Here is a 23,286-nt window from a genome sequence, read left to right as displayed (position 1 = left end):
CCTTCCTTTCTGCCAATAATTCAATTTGCAATTGTGTCTAGTCTGTTTCTTTCAGTTTCTAATTTATGGAGTAATTAGGAAATGGTGTGCTTTTCGTCCTCACTTTCTTTGGTTTCACAATGCCTATTACTTCTAATTTTCTTATTTTATCAAGCTGTCTTTTAGCTCTTGTTCCACTGAATTTATTTTCTTAAGTTCTATCTTGAGCATTCACATGAGATTTTCTACCTCTTCAGTTACAATTTCTTCCAGATTGAACTTTTCATCTGTTTTTCCTGTCTATCTCTCTTTCATATGTTTTTCTGTAGGATGATTGCATAGTTGACAGGCCCTTTCTTCTCTTCCTTCTTATGTTTAGAAGACAGCTCTGCCCAGACCTCTGTTTCCTCTGATGTGGTGCCAAAGTCTCCTTAGTTCCTTTGCCTGTTACTGTGAGATCTGTTTGTTTTTTCCATCCAAGATGCCAGCTTGATGGCTCAGTATTGCATTCTATCTACTTTTTTACCAAAGCTTCAGGGGAAGCTGAGGGTAGCATGTGTTGGTGGATTTAATTTTCACTTCCTCAACTCTGAGATTTCGTTAATTATCCTACATCAGGATCCACTGCACTTGGTAGGGGCACGTCCAGTCCCTGAGGGGGGACACCCCAGGCTTCAGATGAGCCCTTCATGAATTGTGACGCTCTGGGGCCTCTGATTCCTTTTAAGTTAGCCCTGGTGTTCACTTCCCTATTTCATTCTTTCACTTCCGCTTAGGACAGGGGAAGAATTGGAGTATTTGTGGGTTTCAGCTAATGTTAACAACGAGGTAGGGAGGTTGAGAGAAGGCTATTTTCACTGGGGCTTCAATGTAATCTTTTCCACTGGTTTTTTGCCTCAAGGCACCTTTTCTTCTTTTCTCTTTCCTCTTCCTACTATTTCTAGCTCTTTATTCGTCACAAAACTCTTAGACATAGTTCTGTTTTTTCTGTCTTACTGCTCTACTTTTCCCCTCACCCAGAGGCACCAAAAGAGTGGCTCCTGAGGGTTCCGGTAGCCTCCAAGGAGTCCTGCATCCGCCCTCAGGGACTTACAGCTTGCAGGGATTTCCCATGACTTCCTCTTGGCTGACTATTTACCTCCCATGCTGCTCCTCTCCAAATTGAAGGACAGAAAGCGAATTCTCATGGTTTTGTGGACGCTTTCTTTTCCCAGCACTGTTTCAGCGGGTTGGGGATCATCTTCAGAATCCAGCTTAGCTAATAACGTTTCTTTTCTTGGCAAACACTTTTTCAAGTGTGTTATTAAGTTATGCTTCTTTCCTTGTTTGTTTGTTGTTGACAGGTGGATTTTTTTTCTGTTTATTTGTGGCGTTTACTATTTTTGTTTCCTTTACTAGTCATTGGGTACAAGGGAATCCGTAATCACACCTCACATGTCTATGTGGGAAGCATCATCTAACTCTTTTCAAACTGTGTTCTCTGGTGAAAATTACAGAAGAAACCATTCAATCTTTCACACGTCCTATGTGTAAATATCAGTCCTGTTAATGGCACAGACTTCTGGGAGGTAGAATGGAGAAAACTAGGTGCAAATCAAAATGGAGGGGTGATAATTTGAGATGGTTTTCAACTTTAAGTTTGAGAATAGATTAGAAAGGGATTTGCTCATATATCACAAAGTATATTTTTGCTATATTTAATAAAAATTTCCTTCTCATACCCTTCCCCACCTTCCATTTGGTTAAGGGTGGGTGGATGTAAATACTGTTTTTTTATGGGCAAATGTGGCCTGCTACCTTGATGCTATTCCTTCTTTTCTTTTTTTCTAAGCTTTTTGCTTCCTTTCCACATCACAGCCTGGCATGCAAATACTTAGAGTATAGATTATGTTCATGCATTCTTTATTCCTGATGTACCTCCCACTAAACAGGAACATTCACATAACCAACTTATAAATAAAATTTAATTTTAAAACTTCATTCCCCTGAGAATCTGGGGAGAAAATGTGGAATGAAAAATTACATGTTTACCATCTAGAAGGGTGTTCTTCACTTATGCCCCAGTTGATGCACTCACACCTATGAGGCAAGTGCTGACTACAGAGCTAAAAACAGGGCTAGAAACAGTGAGTGAGCAATGGAGAGGGAGAGGTGTATATTCGGCGTGGTGGTGGGAAGGAGGAAAACTGGGCCAATGGCTTCTGCAATCAAATATGACAAAGCAGCTGAATATGAACTTTGTATTTGACAGTCCTTTAAAGATAGGCCTCTGCCTGTATGTGACTCTAATCTACCTTTAACAGTTCACCTGAGAAACTCAATTGACTTGTAGCACTACAGACTTTCAACAGTTTTGAGATACTTAGCTAATCCATAGCCAGAATAATCTGGGTACATAATAAAAATGCCTGTACCTCCCAATTTGACAATATATATCAAGAGCTGACTTAAAAGGATGTTTCAGCTGGACTGGGTTCCTGTGGTTCCGACACCGTTCTGGTGGGCGGGTAGGTGTTACCCTTCCTCCAAAGATAATCATTTGTAGTTGTGGCTGGAATGTTGAGGGATGGATTTGGGCTGGTCTTGTTGGTGTAGCCAGGGTTTACTTAAGAGTTGGAGTAGACGTCTGGGGAAAAAAAAGGCTCAGATCTTGGCTCCACTTCATTGAGTGTCAAAGATATAAATCATGCCTGGTGGGGAAAGGGTGGGTGCAGACTGAGGCCATATGGTAGGAGATTGCCATGGAGCCCTTGAGAAGGAACCACCAAAAGGGAGGGGCTCCCACCAGGACAAAGGTCACACCTAGAAGGGAGTGTTAGCTCCCAGGACGCAGTGGAGGGCTGTCACCAATCTCACTCCAACCTGTGCTGTGATAGACTTTGGTAAAACGACTAGGCAGACGTGAATTGAAAAAGCCACATCAATCAAGAGCTGAAGCACTCAGGCCCCAAGCAACTCCTGTGTCAAGATTCCACTCAAGGAGTAAAACTGTCTCCAAGTTACAACCTCCCCAGGTAAGCTCATCCTCACCGCGTCCCAGGTTTCAGTGTGGAGCTCAACTTTCCCAACAAAGTGGCTCCTGGGAACTCTTCCCCTGGTCTTAAAGCCCCTGACACTTGCTGCCACCCTTGGCGGGGTGGGGTTGGGGGAGCAGACACCGGGAGGGGTGAGTATGGGCAGGGTTGGGGCCTTGGGCTCTCTTCTCCTACAGCTCCAGGACTCAGTTCCTTCTCTACTAGACTCATGGAAGCTCTTGATTTCCCAGTGGCTGCCTAGAGGCATCAGGTGACATACCCCAGGAATACCGGGGATGAATAAGCCATAGTACAAATTCTGACCAACAAGAGACAGACGACTGGAATGAGTCTACAGACAGATCTTTTTCCCCACACTCCCACCTCCTGGCTGTTCCAAGACACAGTAACTGGAAATAGTCTCTCTGGAAATATCCCATAGTACTGAGGAACAGTACTATGTGTGAGGGTCTCATTTAAGGGGCAAAATTACTCACTGCATCAAGCCTTTATAGCAACAAGTGGTACTAAGAAGTGATCACCCCATCAGTGAAAATGAAGAGAATCAGTGAGAGGCCTCTGTGTCTGCTGGAGACTTTTGCTAAAAGCTTGGAAGTCTGTGCTTTGTTTTATAAGGGAGGGTAGAGTGTTTCTTGCACACACACATCACGTTGTTTAATTCTCATCACAGCCCAGGGGAACAGACATTATTTGCACTCCCATTTTGCAGCAGGAATAGGACTCAAACCTCATCAGGGCTCAAACCACCTTGATGCTCTTCTGCTCAAAATCCCAGCTGTGGTTTTGAAGGGAAGTGAGGAGGAGGTAAACTTCACTAGAAATTCAAAAATGGTTTTAGTTGGTTAGTGGCTCAGGCAATGGATCAAAAGGGAAATGATTCAAAAGTTGAGGGAACTGGGACCCTTTTAAAGTTATGCCAGGTAAGGTAATCTGTGTTTGTTACCAGAGACCTATAATTTATGTAGATTCACATACATCTTTTTCAAATACTGCATAAGTTGGGGAGTATGTGGAGTGCTGTAGAACTAAATGTATTTGTATGTGTTCAACACACTGCATAATTGACTCAATTATCCATGTGGGAATTATTCACTTTTAATTCGCAATCTGGCTTCTCCTTTCAGTTAGGATGTTTTTGGGCTGCTGTAGGAATGCCAACTAATTTAAATAATAATTTAAGTAAAACATAATTAGGTAGGAAAATTAAATTCAATCTTTTGCCAGCTCCTGAAGATTCTACAGCTGAAATGTAACTCTAATCCATACACTATATTTTCATTCTCCAATGTCATTTTACTACCAGCGGATTGTATTGCTTTTCATAGATTGTTGCAATAGTTTCCTATCTGGCTTTCCTGCTTACCTCTTTCTAACCCAATCATCATTCTGATGACAGCCATCTTCAAAACAAAACAAAACAAACGACCTTCAAAAAACCCAGCTGTCATCACAAAAATGTCTTTGCTTGAAAACGCTTGATGGCTCCCCATTTCTCACGAGATTAAGTGCACATGCCACAACTTATCGTTGGATGCTTCTTCATGCCACCTGCTCCAGGAAGATTTCCTGACCCTATCTCTGATGCCTTAGCACTGTTCCCACCTCTGAATCCCCTTAATGCACTACTTGTTTTTCTCTAAGGCAGACCTAGGTATTCGTGAACCCATGTTATCTCCAATTCTCTTGTGACATCGTTAATGGCAGTCTGTGCCGCGCGTTTCATCTTCCGTATTACCCAGTACCTAGCTCAGTGCCAGACCCCAAAGAAGGGCGCAACAAAGGCTCGTCCATTTGAACTGCTGGCAATCTCTGAGGGCAGAAATTTTGGTCTTTTGCAGCCCAAGCACCTAGCACGGTGCCTGGCACATAGTAGGCACCCAACGAATCCTGTTGAATAAACGACGCAACATACTGCAGACTCCGCAAGGCGCTCTGCAGAGCTCCCGGGCTGCAGGTTCCAGCGGCGGGGCTGATCGCACAGCGCCCACGCTGGAGCTGGCGGCACCACATCTCCCGCGGGGTGATGCGCGGCGCCCTGGGCTGTTCCAGGGACCGCGCTCCGCCGCTCATCTCTGCAGCGCAGGCCCAACACGGCGGGAGTGCCTACACTTTCTCTGTTTAAAAAAATGTATATGCACACACGCCTAAATGCCTATGTTTATACACACAAACTACATCCGTAACACATAAAAATATACACATATTATACACATAAAACATATCCAGATATGTGCATACACATATAATAAGTGTATAAATATAAATAAATTAATACGCGTACAGCCCTAACTCCGAACGGTTAGAGTGGCGGGGAGGACGCTGGGGACACCCCCTCGTCCCTGCAGGCCCTCAGAACAGGGCTGCGGCGTCCGGCCCGCTGCGCGGCTTGGGCCTTCCGGCTTTCCGTCCGCCGTGGCCGCCATTGGTTGGGCTTCGAGCAGCTGACAGGCGGCGGCCGGGCGTGGGAGCTTCAAGGATGGCGGCGTCCGCGGCACTGATCCTGCGGGAGAGCCCCAGGTAGCCGCCCCCCGGCTGGCGCGGACGGGGCCGGGATGTCCTTGCTGTCTGTCGCCTGGGCCGCGGGGGGGCGGGCGCGGGGCAGCCGAAGTGGCCCGGGGGGCCCCGCAGGAGTGCACGGGACTGTGGGCGCCCCGACCTTGGCGGTGGTTCACCTCGGGGGGTCGCGGGGCGCTGCAGCTGAGGGCAGTACGCCAGTGTGTGGTCTGTGCCGCTGTTCAGAGTGTAGGATCAGAAGTCCCAGGCCTACCTGGAGTAACGCGGCATAACGCGGCATTATTCCCGATTTCAGTTCTCAGACCTGATGATGATGAGAAAGACCCCGGTTGGTGCTGGAGGGTCTTGTTAATCTCTCTTTTCAATCAAGGTAGAGCAGGCCTCAGGCCGGGAGTTTCAGTAACTAGTCAGAATTTGGTAACATTACTTTTGTCTTCATTTTATTTATTTTTAGTTAATTTCCAGTTAGGGAAGGTAAGGTCTGCTGTTCATGGTGTTGATAGAAAGTTCCCTTTTAAAATAAAACTATTTAAGTAAAAATGATTGCATCTTATTAAAAGTAATTACGTAGTACAGGTGGTGTGTGGATGTGGAAAAAGTGCTGAAGTGTATAGGGAGATAATTGAAGTTGGAAAATAACTTTTTAGTGCCTGGATGGGGCAGGAATCTTCTGGAAGAAGAGAGTTGTCATTTTAAAGTTTACCTTCAAACTGGTATCTCTGTCTATCTTCCTGGATTTCTTGAGTTCTGACAGCCAGTTTCTTTCCTCACACCAGCGTCCTGGGTAACACACACCACATCAATAAACCATATCCAGGATGGTGTGGTTGTATTGTTATCACATAATTGAAAGTTGCTTATTACATTTGAAGCAGGATTTTAAAACACTTGTGTACTTAGTGACCCCACATGGTTGTGTATGTAGTTTTTTCCCCACTAGCTACCATGCAGCATTCTTTTCTTTATATTTTTGATGTAATTGCTACTTCCCTCCTCTCACTCTTTTCAGAGTTCCATTTTGAGTTAAGTGGATGCTTAAACACCCATTGCCATTCTCATGCCATTCATGCAATTCGTGCCATTCTCTGCAGAGTGCAAGCTTCCCTTAGTAGTTTGCCGTGCCCACAAGAAAGAGAAAATTTGCCAAATGGACCTTTTGAACAGAAGTACTTTTGGGGGACATCTTCTTGGAAATGCCGTGCCTCCTTGGCTGGCCATCATCTATTTTTCATTATTTCACTTAGCATTACCTTACAGCAGAATTGTTGGAATGAAAACTTATAGATAACTGCAGTTATAGACAACTGTACTTAACGTAAGTACAATTCCTCTTGGAAAACTCATCTTAAAACTTTGTTTTACGAATTTATTTAGCATGAAAAAAGCAGTGTCGCTGATTAATGCAATAGATATAGGAAGATTTCCACGATTGCTCACCCGAATTCTTCAAAAACTTCACCTGAAGGTTTGTACTTTTCATTTTTATAGCTTATAATACTTTCTTGTGATTCCACTGAAACTCTGTTTCTACTTAAAGAACTTTTGGGGAAGTATGGTGTTCCCCAGGGTGTCCTCGGACACACTGGGTCTCTAGAAAATTTGATAATGTCCTGTGGTCAAAAGTTTGGGAAACTGTCTTCATTAAAGTTAATCTTTTTTCCTTATTATGGAACTTTTCAGAATATATTATATGGTAGTATTTATAGTAAATATTTAAGGGTACATACTGTGTGCAAAATTTTCCAAATGTGTTCAACCTTGGAATTATTTTATCATGATATATATTTTGAGACTAAGGTTCTGTGGAACATGCTTTGGGGAAATTCTGATTTCATTCTTCCTCTTAAAAATAATTCTGTGTGGCTATTTTGGACATGTTGATGTCACTGCTTGGTCACCAATCTAACTTAACGTCTTTATTGTGGTATAAAAATTTAATTCCATCCAACACATGTTTATGGAGCACCCACTAATTGCTCTACCTGGTGCCAGGCATCACCATTAAACAAGAACCTGGACTCTTTCCTCTTTGGCCTGGCTGGGAGCCAGCCCCAAAGCCCTTTCTACCTTTGAAGTGTCTCTCAAATCCAAGTTCTTCTCATAGTCCTGGTTCAGATTCTTATTCTCCCTCCCTTGGGCTACAGTAATTACCTTCAAACTGGTATCTCTGTCTATAGTCTTCTCTCTTCCTGTCGCTTCTTCGTAATGCTATTCCATTTATCCTTCCAAATATTTTTTTCCTAAAAACAGTTGATCGTATCTTTACAGCGTTCAAATCCATTACTGACTTTCCGTTGCTCCGTGGGAAAAAGTTCCAAATCCTTAACGTTGTATTATATTATGATAACATTATAATATGACCACAACCTATATTCTCTCTGCTTTGCAAGTGCTCCAGTCACAGTAGACTGCGCTCTTCTACTAGAACATACCATGAACTTTTTCAGCTCTGTATCTGTGCATATCCTCTTTCCTTTACCTGCCATGTTCTTCCCTGCTTTAGTGACTAAACTGTTCATCTTTCAAGGATTTCAGTCTCACTCTCAGCAGTTTGTTGTTCTCCCTTCTGTGCTTCTAAAACAGTTGGTTCATTCTCATCTCACTTCAGTACCGCCTCATAAGTATTTGTTTCATGATTATGAGGTCTTTCTCTGACCTTGAATACCTTGAGTATCATCTCTTACTCATCTTTATATTTCCCGTACCTGATACAATGACACTTATACCATCTGCACTCAGTAACTATTCTTGGAGTTAATTCTTTTCCTTGCCGTTGGAAACACAAAACCAATATCGATCCTCTAAATTCCTGCCTGTAAGGAATTGGTGAAGTAGATGGACAGGAGGAGCAACAACAGCATTAACAATAGCAGCTGCATTTTGTGGCGTGTCCTATTCACAGTGCTCCCTCTGTGACTAAAGGCTTTGTATGGTTAACTCATCTGATCCTTACAGCAACTTTAGGAAGTCAGTACTGTTGTCATCTTTATTTTATTCTTGAAGAAACTGAGATAGAGACCAGTTAAGTAATTTGCCCAAGGTCACACAGCTAGCTAGTAAGGCAGCCTGCTCCCACAATCCATCCTTTTATCCCATTACAGTAAACCTCAGGAAAGTGTACAAAATAATATATAAATCAGTCTAAAAGTGAATGATGCAGGCAGTTGATACAGAAATTCTGCTTTGATTTTCTGAGCTGATGGCTGCCTTTTTAAACATATAAAACAATATGGAACAAAAACTTATATACATCTTCTGTTCTTCATACTGAGGGAGGACGAAACATTTGCAGGGAAAATTGTGATGTCTAGTTTATCTTTGACCCTCAGTCACCTCTGGAGTTGAGAATAAGTTAACATCTATCTTAGAGAAGCTGAGTGGCTGCAGCATTCCACAGAGATGCTTGAATGCTATGCCGTCAGAGGTAGGGGAGTGGAGATGAGGAGGTGTGGTTGTTGAGAGCTGAAGCAACCGAAGACAGAAATACACGTATGTGATTACTTGTCTGCTAAGAAAGAAAGTCAGGAAAGGTACAAAATTTTTCTTCCTGGACAGTTTCAGGAAATGTTTTTCCAGAGGGACTCCTATTGTGATAAAGGCTCTTATTCAAAATTTTGAGGAGACATTCAGGATCTGCCAGCTTTCTTTTATGTACTCTTGGTCTGTGAAATTCGCCTTTGCCTTGAGACAGTGGAGCCCTTAGAACAGTGAAACCTGATGTAGGTAGATTGGTGAAGAGGTTTAGGAATTTGGTTGCTATTTTAAATGTTATCAGCTTGGCACTTTAATTTTACCAAGTTTAATCTGCTTATAGGCAGAGAAAATCTGGTTTTGTCCAGACAAGTTTCTTGGAATCCCTAGTAGGACTAAACATGGGGAAACTAAGACAGCTGAGGTATAGAATATGGGCACACCTAAGTATGGGTTTGGGAGTCCTCTTTGAACTGGCCATCTTCCTGGCCTATCCTAGCATGTAGAAATACACGGCAATTTTGGGGGTTGTTACAGTGTTTCAAGGGTGGCATTTAATGCCCAGGAACTTTACATGTCTTGCAGTGTGTAGTCCTGCACAGAGAATTGTTCCATCCAGCATGCTAATAGAATCTGCCTTGGGAAATACTGGGGGAAGTCAGACTAACTTCCATAGCTGGGAACTTAGAAAGAAACATTTATGGCTTTTGAGTTTCAAAAATAGCTGTCACAACTCATGCAATTAAAAAAACGCATACGCTTTGCTCCATAGGAGAGACTTTTAGTCCCTCACACAGAGTCTATTAATGTAACTGTGCTGTATGTCTAGTTCTCAGAGATCAGCTGTCTAGACCTGGCCTTGGCAGGCTAGAAACAGCAAACTCAGGGATTAAGGTGCTGCTATGATGGAGCATATAGACTGCTTCAAGAATTGACTACTGATCATGGAATGAAATGGAAGAATTATGAAAGTCATACATAAGAAATATAAAAGCACAGAGGCCTGAGGTTTTTTTTACTGAACTGAAAAAGCATCAGTGTGTCTTAGGAGTTCTTTAGGATACTGTAGCACAGAACGTTGATGCTCATAATTATGACCTGAGTCATCACAAGAAATTAGTTTAATCCGGTATACCTTGTTTACAAAATTCTAGAAGGGATGCCATGCATTTTAGAACTATTTCTTTCAGAAGTTTGAAATAGAAGTTGATTTGCTTGATAGATTCACTTGTGAGTACCACAGTATTTCCCCATTATGACACATAGGATAATCACAGATGTAAACCCAACATATAGAAATGCCTGAGGGTTTTTTTTGATTGTTACAATGCGTGGAGGGTGCCGCTGGCATTTAATGCCCTGGGACTTTAAATGTCTTGCACAATGTGCAAGATAGTCCTGCACAAAGAAGAATTGGCCCCACCTATGTGGAAAAAAGAGAAAAGGGTAGTTTATCTCTGAAAATGCATTTATTTTGTAGTTAATATAATGTGGAGGGCTCCTTACAAATTGGTTTATTGGGTAAGAAAGATATATACATACACTTTAAGTTATAATGTCTGCAGAGTACTCGTACCGTGTCTTCTTCCATTGTGGCGTTTGTGTGTGTGCATGACTGTGTATGTGAGTCAGAGCTCGGACTCTGGACCACAGTTCTCTCTGTCTCTAAATCCATGCTCTGAGTTTTTAAAACCTAGTTGCCTTCATAATTATTTAAATAATGTACTATTTTCGTAGAATAGAAGACTCTATAATTTTCTGAGGAATGTGACCCAATTTCAACTATATGTGGAATTGAGATTGGTTCCCTCATCATTCATGTTAAGAAAATGAATTCTTCAGGAAAAAACCAAAAAACAAAAAAGAAAAAGAGAAGTTGCAAGAGTGGAGCTTTTAACTTACTTTTTTTTGTGCCCTATATAATTCAAAATACTTAGAGGGCTTAAATTAAGCATTTTAATAACACTTTAAATTTCACAAATAGTTAATGAATAGGTTTTCTTTTAAAAATTTTAAACAATGTGGACCAACTGAAATTCCCACTTGGTTACCACTTGCCACTCCTTCCATCTTAATTCTCTCCTGTATTAGTTATCTGTTGCTGAATTACAATTACCCCAAAACTTAGCAGCTTAAAAGAACAATGAACATTTATTATCTCTCACAGTTCTAGTAGGTCACGAATTTAGGAATGGTTTGGTTGGGTGGTTCTGGCTTGGAGTTTCTTATGAAGTTGCTTTCAGATGTTGATTGGGGCTGCTGTTATCTGAAGGTTTGACTGGGTTAGAGGATTTCCTTCCAATCTGACTAGCTAGTGGCATCAGTTGGTGTGAGACCTCAGTTCCTTGCTACATAGGCCTTTCCTCCAGACTTCTTCCAGAAGGAGGTTGGCTCCTTCCAGAGCAAGTGATTTAAGAGAGGGATGTGCTGTCCTTTTTATGACCTAACCTTAGATATCACATAGCTTCGCTTTCACTATATTCTTCTTGTTAGAAGTTAAGTCGCTAGGGTTGGCTCACATTCAAAGGAAAGGAGATTAGGCTCCTTCTTTTGAAGGGTGAAGTGTTAAAGAATTTGTGGACGTAATAAAACCATCATACCTTCCTAGAGGTAACCTTCCTTATCAATTTGGTTTTTATCTTTCCCAGTCTTTTTCCATGTATTATTAAATGCAGATGTGCACACACATGTGCATGCACAAACATACGGAAATGTGTGGTTTGCCTGTGTTTTTATATGTGATACCTTACTGTATATATTGCCCTGCTATTTGCCTTTTTCACTTACCACTTTAATCAGAGATCTTTCTATGTCAATCCATTTAGCAGTACCTTATTCCTAAGTGTTGTTTTTCCTTTCTGCCTGTGTATATATGTTTATGGCATATGCTTTTTAAATATAGAAAAAATTAGCATCCACTTTCCATTTTAAAATTTAAATTTCTTGGACACTTACTCTCTAATTTTATAAACCTAGGACTTAATTTTTTCCCATTGAGAGGATAAAAAGAAATATGTCTTCTTTTACCTTCTTTTTAACTCCCAAATATGTGTGGATTGCTTTTAGTAGATGGAAAGAAGTTAAACTGCTGCTATTTGGAAGCAAATAGAGGGACTTAAATGTAATATTTATCTACCCAGGGTCATTGTTGGAGCAAGGTGTTGAATATGTTTTTGGAACTTTGTTTTATAGCTGTATTCTCTATCTGCTGTTCTGCTCACATATTCTAAGCTCCATCTTATTTTAAGGGTGCATGCCTGATGTTTCGTTGGATGGTGGAGATAAATATTCTCTTGTCTCCCTTCACTCCAAACCGCTTTATTAATATAATGCCCTTGAAGATCTTGAGAATGTTCCTTTTGTTGCTCTCTCTCTTTTTAAAACATCTCACTTTCTTGTGTATATTGGGAACACTAAAGTTTACTTTTATACATGTTCAGTCACTATTTTTATTTTGTCAAAATAGGTTACTTGGTATATAGTAAAAGGAATCAGCTTGACCTCTTTGGAAGTTAAATTGTAAATTTCCATTGAATTTAATGCAACATGTGGTTCAGTGATTATACATAAGTAATACTGTTACTGTATTCCTCATATTGATAAACTCTGGTGCTGTAGCTCATTATTTCAAGAAGATGTGTGGTAGTCACAGAGATTCTGGAAGTTTTAAATCAAAACATTTTTCTTGAGGTAAGTGATTGGCATTTTGCTCAATTGTGGTTCATGTTTTTCTCAGTCATAAAACAAGTAGAGACTGGGAGTTCTGGTGACTAGCCTCCAAAAATATGCCATTTAAGAGTTCTAATGCTGCTTCAGTTGTGGCTATGTACTTGTACCTCATCCTAAGCTGTCAAGGCAGGGACTCGTGGTCCTTCTGAACCTTCTCTGTGTTGCTGTTGGGGAGAGACAGCAGTAGAGAAAGTTGTTTTCAGTATGTTTGGATAAAGTATTTATTTTTATTTAAAAGCTGGTCTAATAGTGTACGTTCTTCATACTTGATAAGCCAATATCTTTAGATCAAGGAGATTATTTTGGAAATGAAAGAAAGGAGACTAGCCAGAGAGTATACTTAGAGGGTTAGTTGTTTTCTTTCTTTCCTATATTGCTTATAAAAATAGTTGTGTAATGTGTAAGTTTTGGAAAATATTGAAATTATAAAAAAGAGTTAACTTCCTGCTTTATGTGTGCTCCTGTAATAACCGATTACTTTTGCAGAACTCATCAAACGGAAATTACTTGAATAATTATTTGGGGGTTTTTTTTGTTTTTTTGTTTTTTTGCCTTTCTTTGGTTTAGTCTTCTGATTAGCAATTCTTTTTTTTTTAAATTTGAGTTCATAATAGTTTACATCATTGTGAAATTTCAGTTGTACATTATTTCTTGTCTGTCACCACATAAGTGCTCCCCTTCACCCCCTGTGCCCAACCCCCACCCACCTTCCCTTGGTAACCACTGAACTGTTTCCTTTGTCCATGTGTTTATGTTCCACATATGAGTGAAATCATCTAGTTTTTGCCTTTCTCAGTCTGGCTTATTTCGCTTAGAGTAATTTCCTCCATCCATGTTGTTGCCAATGGGATGATTTTTTCTTTTTTTATGGCTGAGTAGTATTCCATTCCATGTGTGTGTGTGTATATATATATATACACACACACATCTTCTTTATCCAATCATCAGTCAATGGGCACTCAGTTTCCATGTCTTGGCTATTGTGAATAGTGCTGCAGTGAACATAGGGATATACACGTTACTTTGGATTGTTGATTTCAAGTTGTTTGGGTAGATACCCAGTAGTGGGATAGCTGGGTCATATGGTAGTTTTATTTTTAGTTTTTTGAGGAATCACCATACTGTTTTCCATAGTGGCTGCACCAGTTTGCATTCCCACCAGCAGTGTGTAAGGGTTCCCTTTTCTCCACACCCTCTCCAACATTTGTTATTTTTAGTCTTAGTGATTATAGCCATTTTAACAGGTGTAAGGTGGTATCTTAGTGTAGTTTTGATTTGCATTTCCCTGATGATGAGTGATGTTGAACATCTTTTCATGTGTTTATTGGCCATCTGTATATCTTCTTTGGAAAAATATCTGTTCATATCCTCTGCCCATTTTTTGATCGAGTTGTTTGTTTTTTTGTTGTTCAGTTGTGTGAGCTCCTTATATATTATGGAGATTAACCTCTTATCAGATGTATGATTTGTAAATATTTTCTCCCAATTGGTGGGTTGTCTTTTTGTTTTGATCCTAGTTTCTTTTGCCTTGCAGAAGCTCTTTAGTCTGATGAACTCCCACTTGTTTATTTTTTCTTTTGTTTCCCTTATCTGAGAAGACATGGTATTTGAAAAGATCCTTTTAAGTTCGATGTCAAAGAGTGTACTACCTATATTATCCTCCAGGAGTTTTATGGTTTCAGGACTTATCTTCAAGTCTTTGATCCATTTTGAGTTTATTTTTGTGTATGGCATGAGTTAATGGTTTACTTTCATTCTTTTGCATGTAGCTGTCTGGTTTTCCCAACACCATTTATTGAAGAGACTCTTTTCTCCATTGTATGTTTTTGTCACCTTTGTTGAAGATTAGCTGTCTGAAGATGTGTGGTTTTATTTCTGGGCTTTCAGTTCTGTTCCGTTGATCTGTGTGCCTGTTTTTGTACCAGTACTGTGCTGTTTTCATCACTATGGCTTTGTAGTACATTTTGAAGTCAGGGATTGTGATGCCTCCAGCTTTATTCTTTTTTCTCAGGATTGCTTTAGCAATTTGGGGTCTTTGGTTGCCCCATATGAATTTTAGGATTCTTTGTTCTATTTCCGTGAAGAATGTCATTGGGATTCTGATTGGGATTGCATCGAATCTGTAGATTGCTTTGGGTGGTATGGACATTTTAACTATATTTGTTCTTCCAATCCATGTGCATGGAATCTCTTTCCATCTCTTTATGTCATTATCTATTTCTTTCACTAATGTCCTGTAGTTTTCATTGTATAAGTCCTTCACCTCCTTAGTTCATTTATTCCTAGGTACTTTATTCTTTTTGTTGCGATTGTAAATGGAATTAAGTTCTTGAGTTCTCTTTCTCTGAGTTCGTTGTCAGAGTACAGAAATGCAACTGATTTTTGTAAGTTGATTTTGTACCCTGCAACTTTACTGTAGTTGTTAATTATTTCTAATAGTTTTCTAGAATAGTGGATTCTTTAGGGTTTTCTATATATAAGATCATGTTGTCTGCAAACAGTGAGTGTTTCACTTCTTCACTCCCTATTTGGATTCCTTTTATTCCTTTCTCTTGCCCAATTGCTCTGGCCAAAACCTCCAGTACTATGTTGAATAAGAGTGGTGAGAGTGGGCATCCTTGTCTTGTTCCTGTTCTCAGAAGGATGGCGTTCACTTTTCCCCATTGACTATGATGTTCGCTGTGGGGGGCTTTGTCATATATGGCCTTTATTATGTTGAGATGATTTCCTTCTATCCCCATTTTGTTAAGAGGTTTTATCATAAATAGCTGTTGGCTCTTGTCAAATGCTTTGTCTGCCTCTATTGAGATGATCATGTGGGTTTTTTTTTTTTGAGGAAGATTTGCCCTGAGCTAACTACTGCCAGTCTCCCTCTTTTTGCTGAGGAAGACTGGCCCTGAGCTAGCATCCATGCCCATCTTCCTCAACTTTATACGTGGGATGCCTACCACAGCATGGCTTTTGCCAAGCGGTGCCATGTCCACACTCGGGATCCGAACTGGTGAACCCCGGGCCGCTGAGAAGCGGAACATGCGAACTTATCCGCTGTGCCACCGGGCCAGCCCCAGGTCATGTGGTTTTTATTCCTCATTTTGTTAATGTGATGTATCACATTGATTCATTTGCGGATGTTGAACCATCCCTGTGTCCCTGGTATAAATCCCACTTGATCATGATGTATAATCTTTTTGATGTATTGTATTTGGGTTGCCAATATTTTGTTGAGGATTTTTGCATCTATGTTCATCAGTGATATTGGCCTGTAGTTTTCCTTTTTTGTGTTGTCCTTGTCAGGCTTTGGTATCAGAGTGATGTTGGCCTTGTAGAATGTGTTAGGAAGTGTTCCATCTTCTCTAATTTTTTGAAATAGCTTGAGAAGGATAGGTATTAAATCCCCTCTGAAAGTTTTGTACAACTCCTCAGGGAAGCTATCTGGTCCTAGGTTTTTATTCTTTGGGATGGTTTTGATTACTGTTTCAATCTCTTTACTTGTGATTGGTCTATTCAGATTCTCTATTTCTTCTTGATTCAGCTTTGGGAGGTTGTAAGGGTCTAAGAATTTATCTATTTCCTCTAGATTGTTCATTTTATTGGCATATAGTTTTTTGTAGGATTCTCTTATAATCCATTGTATTTCTGTGGTATTCTCGTATAATCTGTTATTGTTTCTCCTATTTCATTTCTAATTTTATTTATCTGAACTTTCTCTCTTATTCTTTGTAAGTCTGGCTAGGGGTTTGTCAATTTTATTTATCTTCTCAAAGAATCAGCTCTTTGTTTCATTGATCCTTTCTACTGCCTTTTTTTGTTTCAATAGCATTTATTTCTGCTCTGATTTTTATTATTTCTCTCCTTCTGCTGACTTTGGGCTTTGTTCTTCTTTTTCTAATTCAATTAGTGTAGTTTGAGATTGCTTATGTGGGATTTATCTTGTTTGTTCAGGTGTGCCTGTGTTGTGATGAATTTCCCTCTTGATATGGCTTTTGCTGCATCCCATATGAGTTGGTATGGTATGTTTTCATTTGTCTCCAGATATTTTTTGATTTCTCCTTTAATTTCTTCAGTGATCCGTTGCTTGTTCAATAGCATGTTGTTTAGTTTCCACATCTTTGTTCCTTTCTCAGCTCTTTTCTTGTAATTAATTTCTAGCTTTATAGTATTGTGATTGGAGAAGATGCTTTGTTGTTATTTCAATCTTCTTAAATTTATTGAGGCTTGCCTTGTTTCCAAAGATGTGGTCTATCCTTGAGAATGTTCTGTGTGCACTTGAGAAGAATGTGTATTCTGCTGTTTTTGGATGGAGTCTTCTATATATGTCTATTTAAAGTCCAGCTGGTCTAGCTGTTCATTTAATTCCACTGTTTCCTTGTTGATTTTCTGTCTGGATGATCTATCCCTTGATGTGAGTGGAGTGTTGAGGTCTCCTACTATTATTGTGTTATTATTAATATCTTCTTTTAGGTTTGTTAATAGCTGCTTTATGAACTTTGGTGCTCCTGTCTTGGGTACATAGATATGTATAAGTGTTATTTCTTCTTGATGGAATGTCCCTTTGATCATTATATACTGCCCCTCTTTATCTCTCTTTACCTGTCTTATCTTGAAATCTACTTTGTCTGATATAAGTATTGCAACACCTGCTTCCTTTTGTTTGTCATTAGCTTGGAGTATCATCTTCCATCCCTTCACTCTGAGCCTGTGTCATTGGAGCTGAGATGTGTTTCCTGCAGACAGCATGTTGTCGGGTCTTGTTCTTTAATCCGTGTCACCACTCTGTGTCTTTTTATTGGAGAATTCAATCCTTTTACGTTTAGGGTGATTATTGATATATGAGGGCTTAATGCTGCCATTTTATCACTTGTTTTCTGGTTCTCCTGTATTTCCTTTGTTTCTTGTCCTGTGTATTTTGGTCTATCAATTGAGTTGTGTAGTATTTTATGTTGTGTTTGTTTTCTCCTTATTTGTTATTTGTGTCTCTGCTGTTCTACTTTTTTGTTTAGTGGTTACCATGAGGTTTGTATTCAAAATCTCATGGGTAAGATAGTCCCTTTTCTGATGGCCTCTTATTTCTTTAAACTAAACTGATTCAGTCCCTTTCCTCTTCCCTTCCTAAGTTGTTTTTCTCACATCTTATTCCATCTTGTGTTATGAGTTTGTGTTTAAAATGACAAGATTATCTCTGTTTTTGATATCTTCCTTCCCTTTGTCTTTAATGCTATACTTGAGTATTTGGTGTCCTGTTCTGATTCTGTCTATCTATTTATCTCCTTCCTCTGTGCTTTGTAACGCCTTTCTCCCTTTTATTTTCTTCAGGTATGAGGGCCTTCTTGAGGATTTCTTGTGTGTGTGTATGTGTGTGTGTGTGTGTGGGGGGCAGTCTTGTGGCTACGAACTCCCTTAGTTTATGTTTGTTTGGGAAAGTTTTTATTTTTCCATCATATCTGAAGGATATTTTCACTTGATAGAGTATTCTTGGCTGAGTTTTTGTCCTTCAAAGGTTTGAATATGTCATTCCAGTCCCTTCTAGCTTGTAAGGTTTCTGCAGAGAAATCCTCTGAAAGCCTGATAGGGGTTCCTTTGTAGGTTATTTTCTTCTGCCTTCCTGTCCTTAGTATTCTTTCTTTGTCATTCAATTTTTCCTGTTTCACTACTATATGCCTTGCAATAGGTCTTTTTACATTGACATATTTAGGAGATCTGGTAGTCTCATCCACATGGATTTTCATCTCCTTCTGTAGATTTGGGAAGTTCTCTGCTGTTATTTCTTTGAACGAGCTTTCTGCTCCATTCTCTTTCTCTTCTCCTTCTTGAATACCTATAATTCTTATGTTGTATTTCCTAATTGAGCTGGCTGTTTCTCAGAGACTCTTCATTTCTTTTTAGTCTTAGTTCTCTCTCCTCAATGTGGAGCATTTCAACATGTCTATCTTTTATTATGCTGATGTGCTCCTCTATGATGTGCTCAAGTGTTCAGGGAATCCATATTTTGTTTTATTTTTTCCATTATGTCTTTCATCTCTAATGTTTCTGATTGATTCTTCTTTATAGTTTCAATCACTTTTGTGAAGTAGCTCCTGAACTCGTTGAATTGTTCCTCTACATTCTCCTTTAATTCATTGAGTTTTTTGATGATAGCTATTTTGAATTCTTTGTCATTTAGATTACGTATTTCTGTGTCCTCAGGACTGATTTCTGGGTACTTATCTTCTTTCTGGTCTGGAGATCTAATATAATGTTTGATATTAGTAGAGGGAGTGGCTCTGTTTTTCTGCATCCTGGTGTTATTTGGTTGCAGTTACTGCCTGTTGTCATGGGGTTGGGGTCAAGAGCTGCGTATTCTGAGCTGTCTGCCTTCAGCAGAGATCCTAGGTGCTGGAGCCATGCTGGGCGGGTCAGGGGAGGAGTGCTTTCTCCTGCATGCTCTTGGGGTTTTCTCGCTCTGCTCTTGCTATCTGCTCTCCTGAGGGTCTTGACTCGATGAGGTCACCCCCTGAGAAAGCTTTCACCCCGGTAGAGGGCTTCCCTCTAGGCCTCAAGGGCCTTCGGGGACCTTTGATGTTCCCATGAATGAATGTCCCCTTCCCTGTTCCTTCTCTCTCAGAGGTCTCCTGCAGTCCTGGATTGCAGCCTTTAGGGGACAGCGCCAAGTTTTCTCTAACCCTGTTCCACCTCCTCCGAGGAGGGCTCCAGCCTCTCTTCCCTCTGTCATATGGTTGTGTGGGTCTCTCTGATGTTTTTTGTATTGTGTTTGGATGTCCTCTGTTGGAGTATGAGTGTCGTTTTCATTGTATCTTGGAGGTGGGAGATTACCGGGAGAACTTACTCTGCCATGATGCTGATGTCACCTCCAATAATTATTTGTTTTTATGTGTCTTTCTAACTAAAGTATAGTATACCTGAGGACATGAACTGTCTGTCTGTGTTGCACGTAGTAGATAACTCAGTAAATATTTTTGAATGAGTAAAGATGGAAGTTACTATTAATTATTGTTAATATTTTGGGGTTTTACCTTCTAGTATTGTATTCTGGTATTTTTTCTACATGTCCATTTGTTACAGTATTTATTGTTATTTTCCACCTCTTGTAAATCATAGAACTTAAAATGCTGGTTTTTAAAAATGAACTTTATTTGACAAAATCCAGATACTGAACTGTACTGTGATTTTGGATATTGAAATTTATAAACACATCAGTTTCTTTCACCATGGATTCACTTTTTCTTTCGTGTTCTCATTCCATATATGAGTAAGTGAATCTTCTGTTGAGTGTCTGAGTTTAGAATATTTGAGTGTGTGCTAATACATTGCTTTTTGTGTTGTAGGCTGAGAACAGTTTCAGTGAAGAAGAGGAGGAAAAACTTCAAGCTGCATTTTCTCTAGAGAAACCAGATCTTCACCTAGTTCTTGAAACAATATCATTCATTTTAGAACAGGTATTTTTATTGCCCCAAGCTTCCTAAGCATGGTTTGTTTATTATGTCCTTATATTGCTATGATATCTATACCATTTTATTTTTTTAAAATATAGTGTGTTGATAGAAGCAGTGAATATATTTTAATCAAGAATTTCAGTGTAATGAAGAAAAGCTGAATTATGATTTTTCCACAGTATGCATTCTACAAAACAATCTTAATGTTGAGTAGCATAAGTAAAGTATTTGACTATTTGAATCAAGACTTCATTGACTTGGGACAGTTATAAAAGATTTTAATTCATTGTTACTTGGTATAATAATTTGAAAAAATGAACACATTTTATTTCAGAAATTTAACAAATGATTTTGGGCGAATTATTTGACTAGGCTGATAAATAAAACATGTAGAAAAGTAGTAGTTGTCAAAGGACCTTTGGTCGTACTATTTTTTCCTACTGAGCTGCCCTTCTGATCCCTTCTTTTCATCTAAATTCAGTTCATTGTTTAAGTTCCCCTTCAAGTCACACCTCCCCCCACTGCAGCATTGACCCCTTATACTTATAGCTTTCACCTTATTTGGATTCCTTTTATCCTTGGCTTATCATAGGAGAGCACATTGTTAGCCTTTCATTATTTCATGTGTTTCAGTTATGTCTCCTTCACTAGATTTTGAATTCGTGAGGGGCCAGGATCATATTTTTTGTGCATGTTATGTTGCTGGGCTTAAAATAGATTCTCCCTAAATTCTTGTTGTTTGATTAGACAGAATACTTGTGAAATAAAAGTTTAAATAGTGCAATGGCTTCATGAGCATTGCTAGTTAGAGATACTGTTAGGAGGACAAGCTTCTGGGCATTTACTACATACAGCCTCATATAGATTACAGATCCTAAAGATGACCATGGTTCATGTCCTCGGTGGGCCTTCAATAGAAGAAAAGGATAATTGAATAGGACAGAGCAGCATGGGATTTATGAGAAACTTGTTACAGAATAATGTACGAAATGGGATAGATATCACTGTTAAAAATTTTTACAGTTTTTTATTATATGTTACCTAGGAAGTTGGTAGATGAAGGTAGTTTTGAAAAAATGCTTCTTGGAAAAATTTTGTTAGTTGGCAAACAAAACCATTGTATACTTCTTTGAAATAATTAAGTGAATTAAGGATATGAAATTTTAATTAGGGTACTATTTACATAGCTAAAGCAAAGAAGAAGTTTTTTGGTTAAGCAGATTTAGGGTTACTTAAACCACAAGCAAAAATGAAAAAGTTTAGCCTGAATAATTTAGGCCATTTAATCCTGAATCTTCCAGCCCTTGGTTTTGTATATTATTTGTAAAATAATAAAAAATTTCTACTGTAGAAATATGAAATATTCTTTTGATTTAAATCATTTAAAAATAATTTTGTATTTGATTATAGATCAAGGTATCTGTATGAATATTAGGGATATATGTAATTTTATTTTTCTCTTTAATAGGCAGTATATCACAACGTGAAGCCAGCGGCTTTGCAGCAGCAGTTAGAGCACATTCACCTTAGACAAGACAAAGCAGAAGCATTTGTCAATGCTTGGTCTTCTATGGGTCAAGAAACTGTTGAAAAATTCAGGCAGAGGATTCTTGCTCCCCACAAGGTATAGGATTATATTAGCCCAAAGGTATTTTTCAATAATGTATGGCATAAATTTTTATACCTGAAGTGTTTTTAAAGTGATAATATTTTGTACAGAGGTAGAGTCAGGCAAAAGAAAGTATATTAACAATAATCCTATAAAATTTTCATATGTATCTGTCACCACAATATGATTTAATTTTAATTGCCAGTCTAAAATATGCCTGTATAGCTTAAGAATAGAAATGAGACAGTCTTTTTTTCTTTTTCCTGAGTCCTTGGGCAGAGTTGGTTGTTCTTTTTAACTGTGTCCCTATGTATAAGACTTACTATAATTTTTGAGTCACATAATAATTTGTTTTTGTGTGTCTGTATTAGTGCCTAGAAGAATGCCTTGTGTGCAGAAGGTAGTCAATATTTGTTGAGTAGGAAATAGTGAACAAAATGAACACTTTGAGGAAAGTGTAGAATAAACAGCAGTGTCACAAGGCTCTTTGGTAACCTTTAGTCACTTTTACTGGAAGTTGAGATGATCATACAGATTTTGCCCTTTTTTCTATTAATATGTTGTATTACATAATTGATTTTCAGATTTTTAGCCAACTTTGTATTCCTGGGATAAATCTCACTTGGTCACAATATATCATCCTTTTAATATGTTGCAGTATTTGATTTGCTAATATTTTGTTAAAGATTTTTCCATCTATGTTCATGAGGGATATTGGTCTGAGTTTTTTTGTGATGTCTTTGGTGGTATCAGGGTAATTCTGGCCTCCTAAAATGAGTTGGGATGTGTTCTCTCCTCCTTTTCTATTTTCTGGAAGAATTTGTGAAGGATTGGTATTATTTTGCATTTCACTATCATTATATGAGAGTTCCAGTAGCTCCAAATCCTTGTCAGCATTTGGTATTGTTGGTTGTTTTTATTAAAGCCATCCTGTTAAGTTTGTAGTGGTATCTTGTGTTTTCAATTCGCGTTTCCATAAACAGATTATGTTGGTGATCTTTTTATGTGCTTACTTGCCATCCATATGCCTTCTTTGATGAAGTGTCTGTTCATATCTTTTGCCTAACTGTATTTCCACATTATGACAGATAAAGAAGTCCCTTTATAGTAATATAAAGGACAGTTGCAGGTATATATCCCAGCATATAGAAATGCATGGAGATTTTGTTGTTGTTATTGTTACAGTGTGTGGAGGGCGTTTGTTTGCTTTCTGTTGAGTTTTGTGAGTTCCTTATAGATTGTAGGTTTAAGTCCTTTGTCAGATATATGATTTGCAGATATTTTCTCCCAGTCTCTAGCTTGCCTGTTTATTCCTTTTCTTTTTTCCTTACCAGTGTCTTTTACAGAGCAAAAACTTTTAATTCTGATGAAGTTTGATTTATTAGTTTTTTTCTTTTATTGATTCTGCTTTTGGTGCTTTTGATTTTGTCTCTAAGTATTTGTAACAATACAAAAATTTTCTCTTCTGTGTTCTTCTAAGTGTTTTATAGGTTTATGTTTTACATTTAGGTCTACATAC

At 38.9% G+C, this 23,286-nt stretch overlaps 1 protein-coding gene across 3 annotated transcripts in view; it reads left to right on the top strand.

The window, feature by feature from the left end:
• The first annotated feature begins 5,036 nt into the window (after window positions 1-5,036).
• COMMD10 (COMM domain containing 10) overlaps window positions 5,037-23,286 on the top strand; it is a 169,696-nt gene continuing 151,446 nt past the window's right edge. The window contains exons 1-4 of one of the 3 annotated variants that reach the window (XM_001503485.7): window positions 5,037-5,531; window positions 6,903-6,993; window positions 20,051-20,161; window positions 21,627-21,782. In XM_001503485.7, coding sequence (XP_001503535.3) covers window positions 5,491-5,531; window positions 6,903-6,993; window positions 20,051-20,161; window positions 21,627-21,782 — 399 coding nt within the window. In that variant the 5' untranslated portion in view covers window positions 5,037-5,490. The remainder of the gene's footprint in view (window positions 5,532-6,902; window positions 6,994-20,050; window positions 20,162-21,626; window positions 21,783-23,286) is intronic. The other 2 variants (XM_005599502.4, XM_070233221.1) reach the window with 2 other exon arrangements.

This window comes from Equus caballus, chromosome 14, assembly GCF_041296265.1.
Source record: "Equus caballus isolate H_3958 breed thoroughbred chromosome 14, TB-T2T, whole genome shotgun sequence".
Classification (NCBI taxonomy): domain Eukaryota; kingdom Metazoa; phylum Chordata; class Mammalia; order Perissodactyla; family Equidae; genus Equus; species Equus caballus.
Note: the sequence above shows the minus strand (reverse complement) of the source record. Positions and strands in the feature narration are given on the sequence as shown.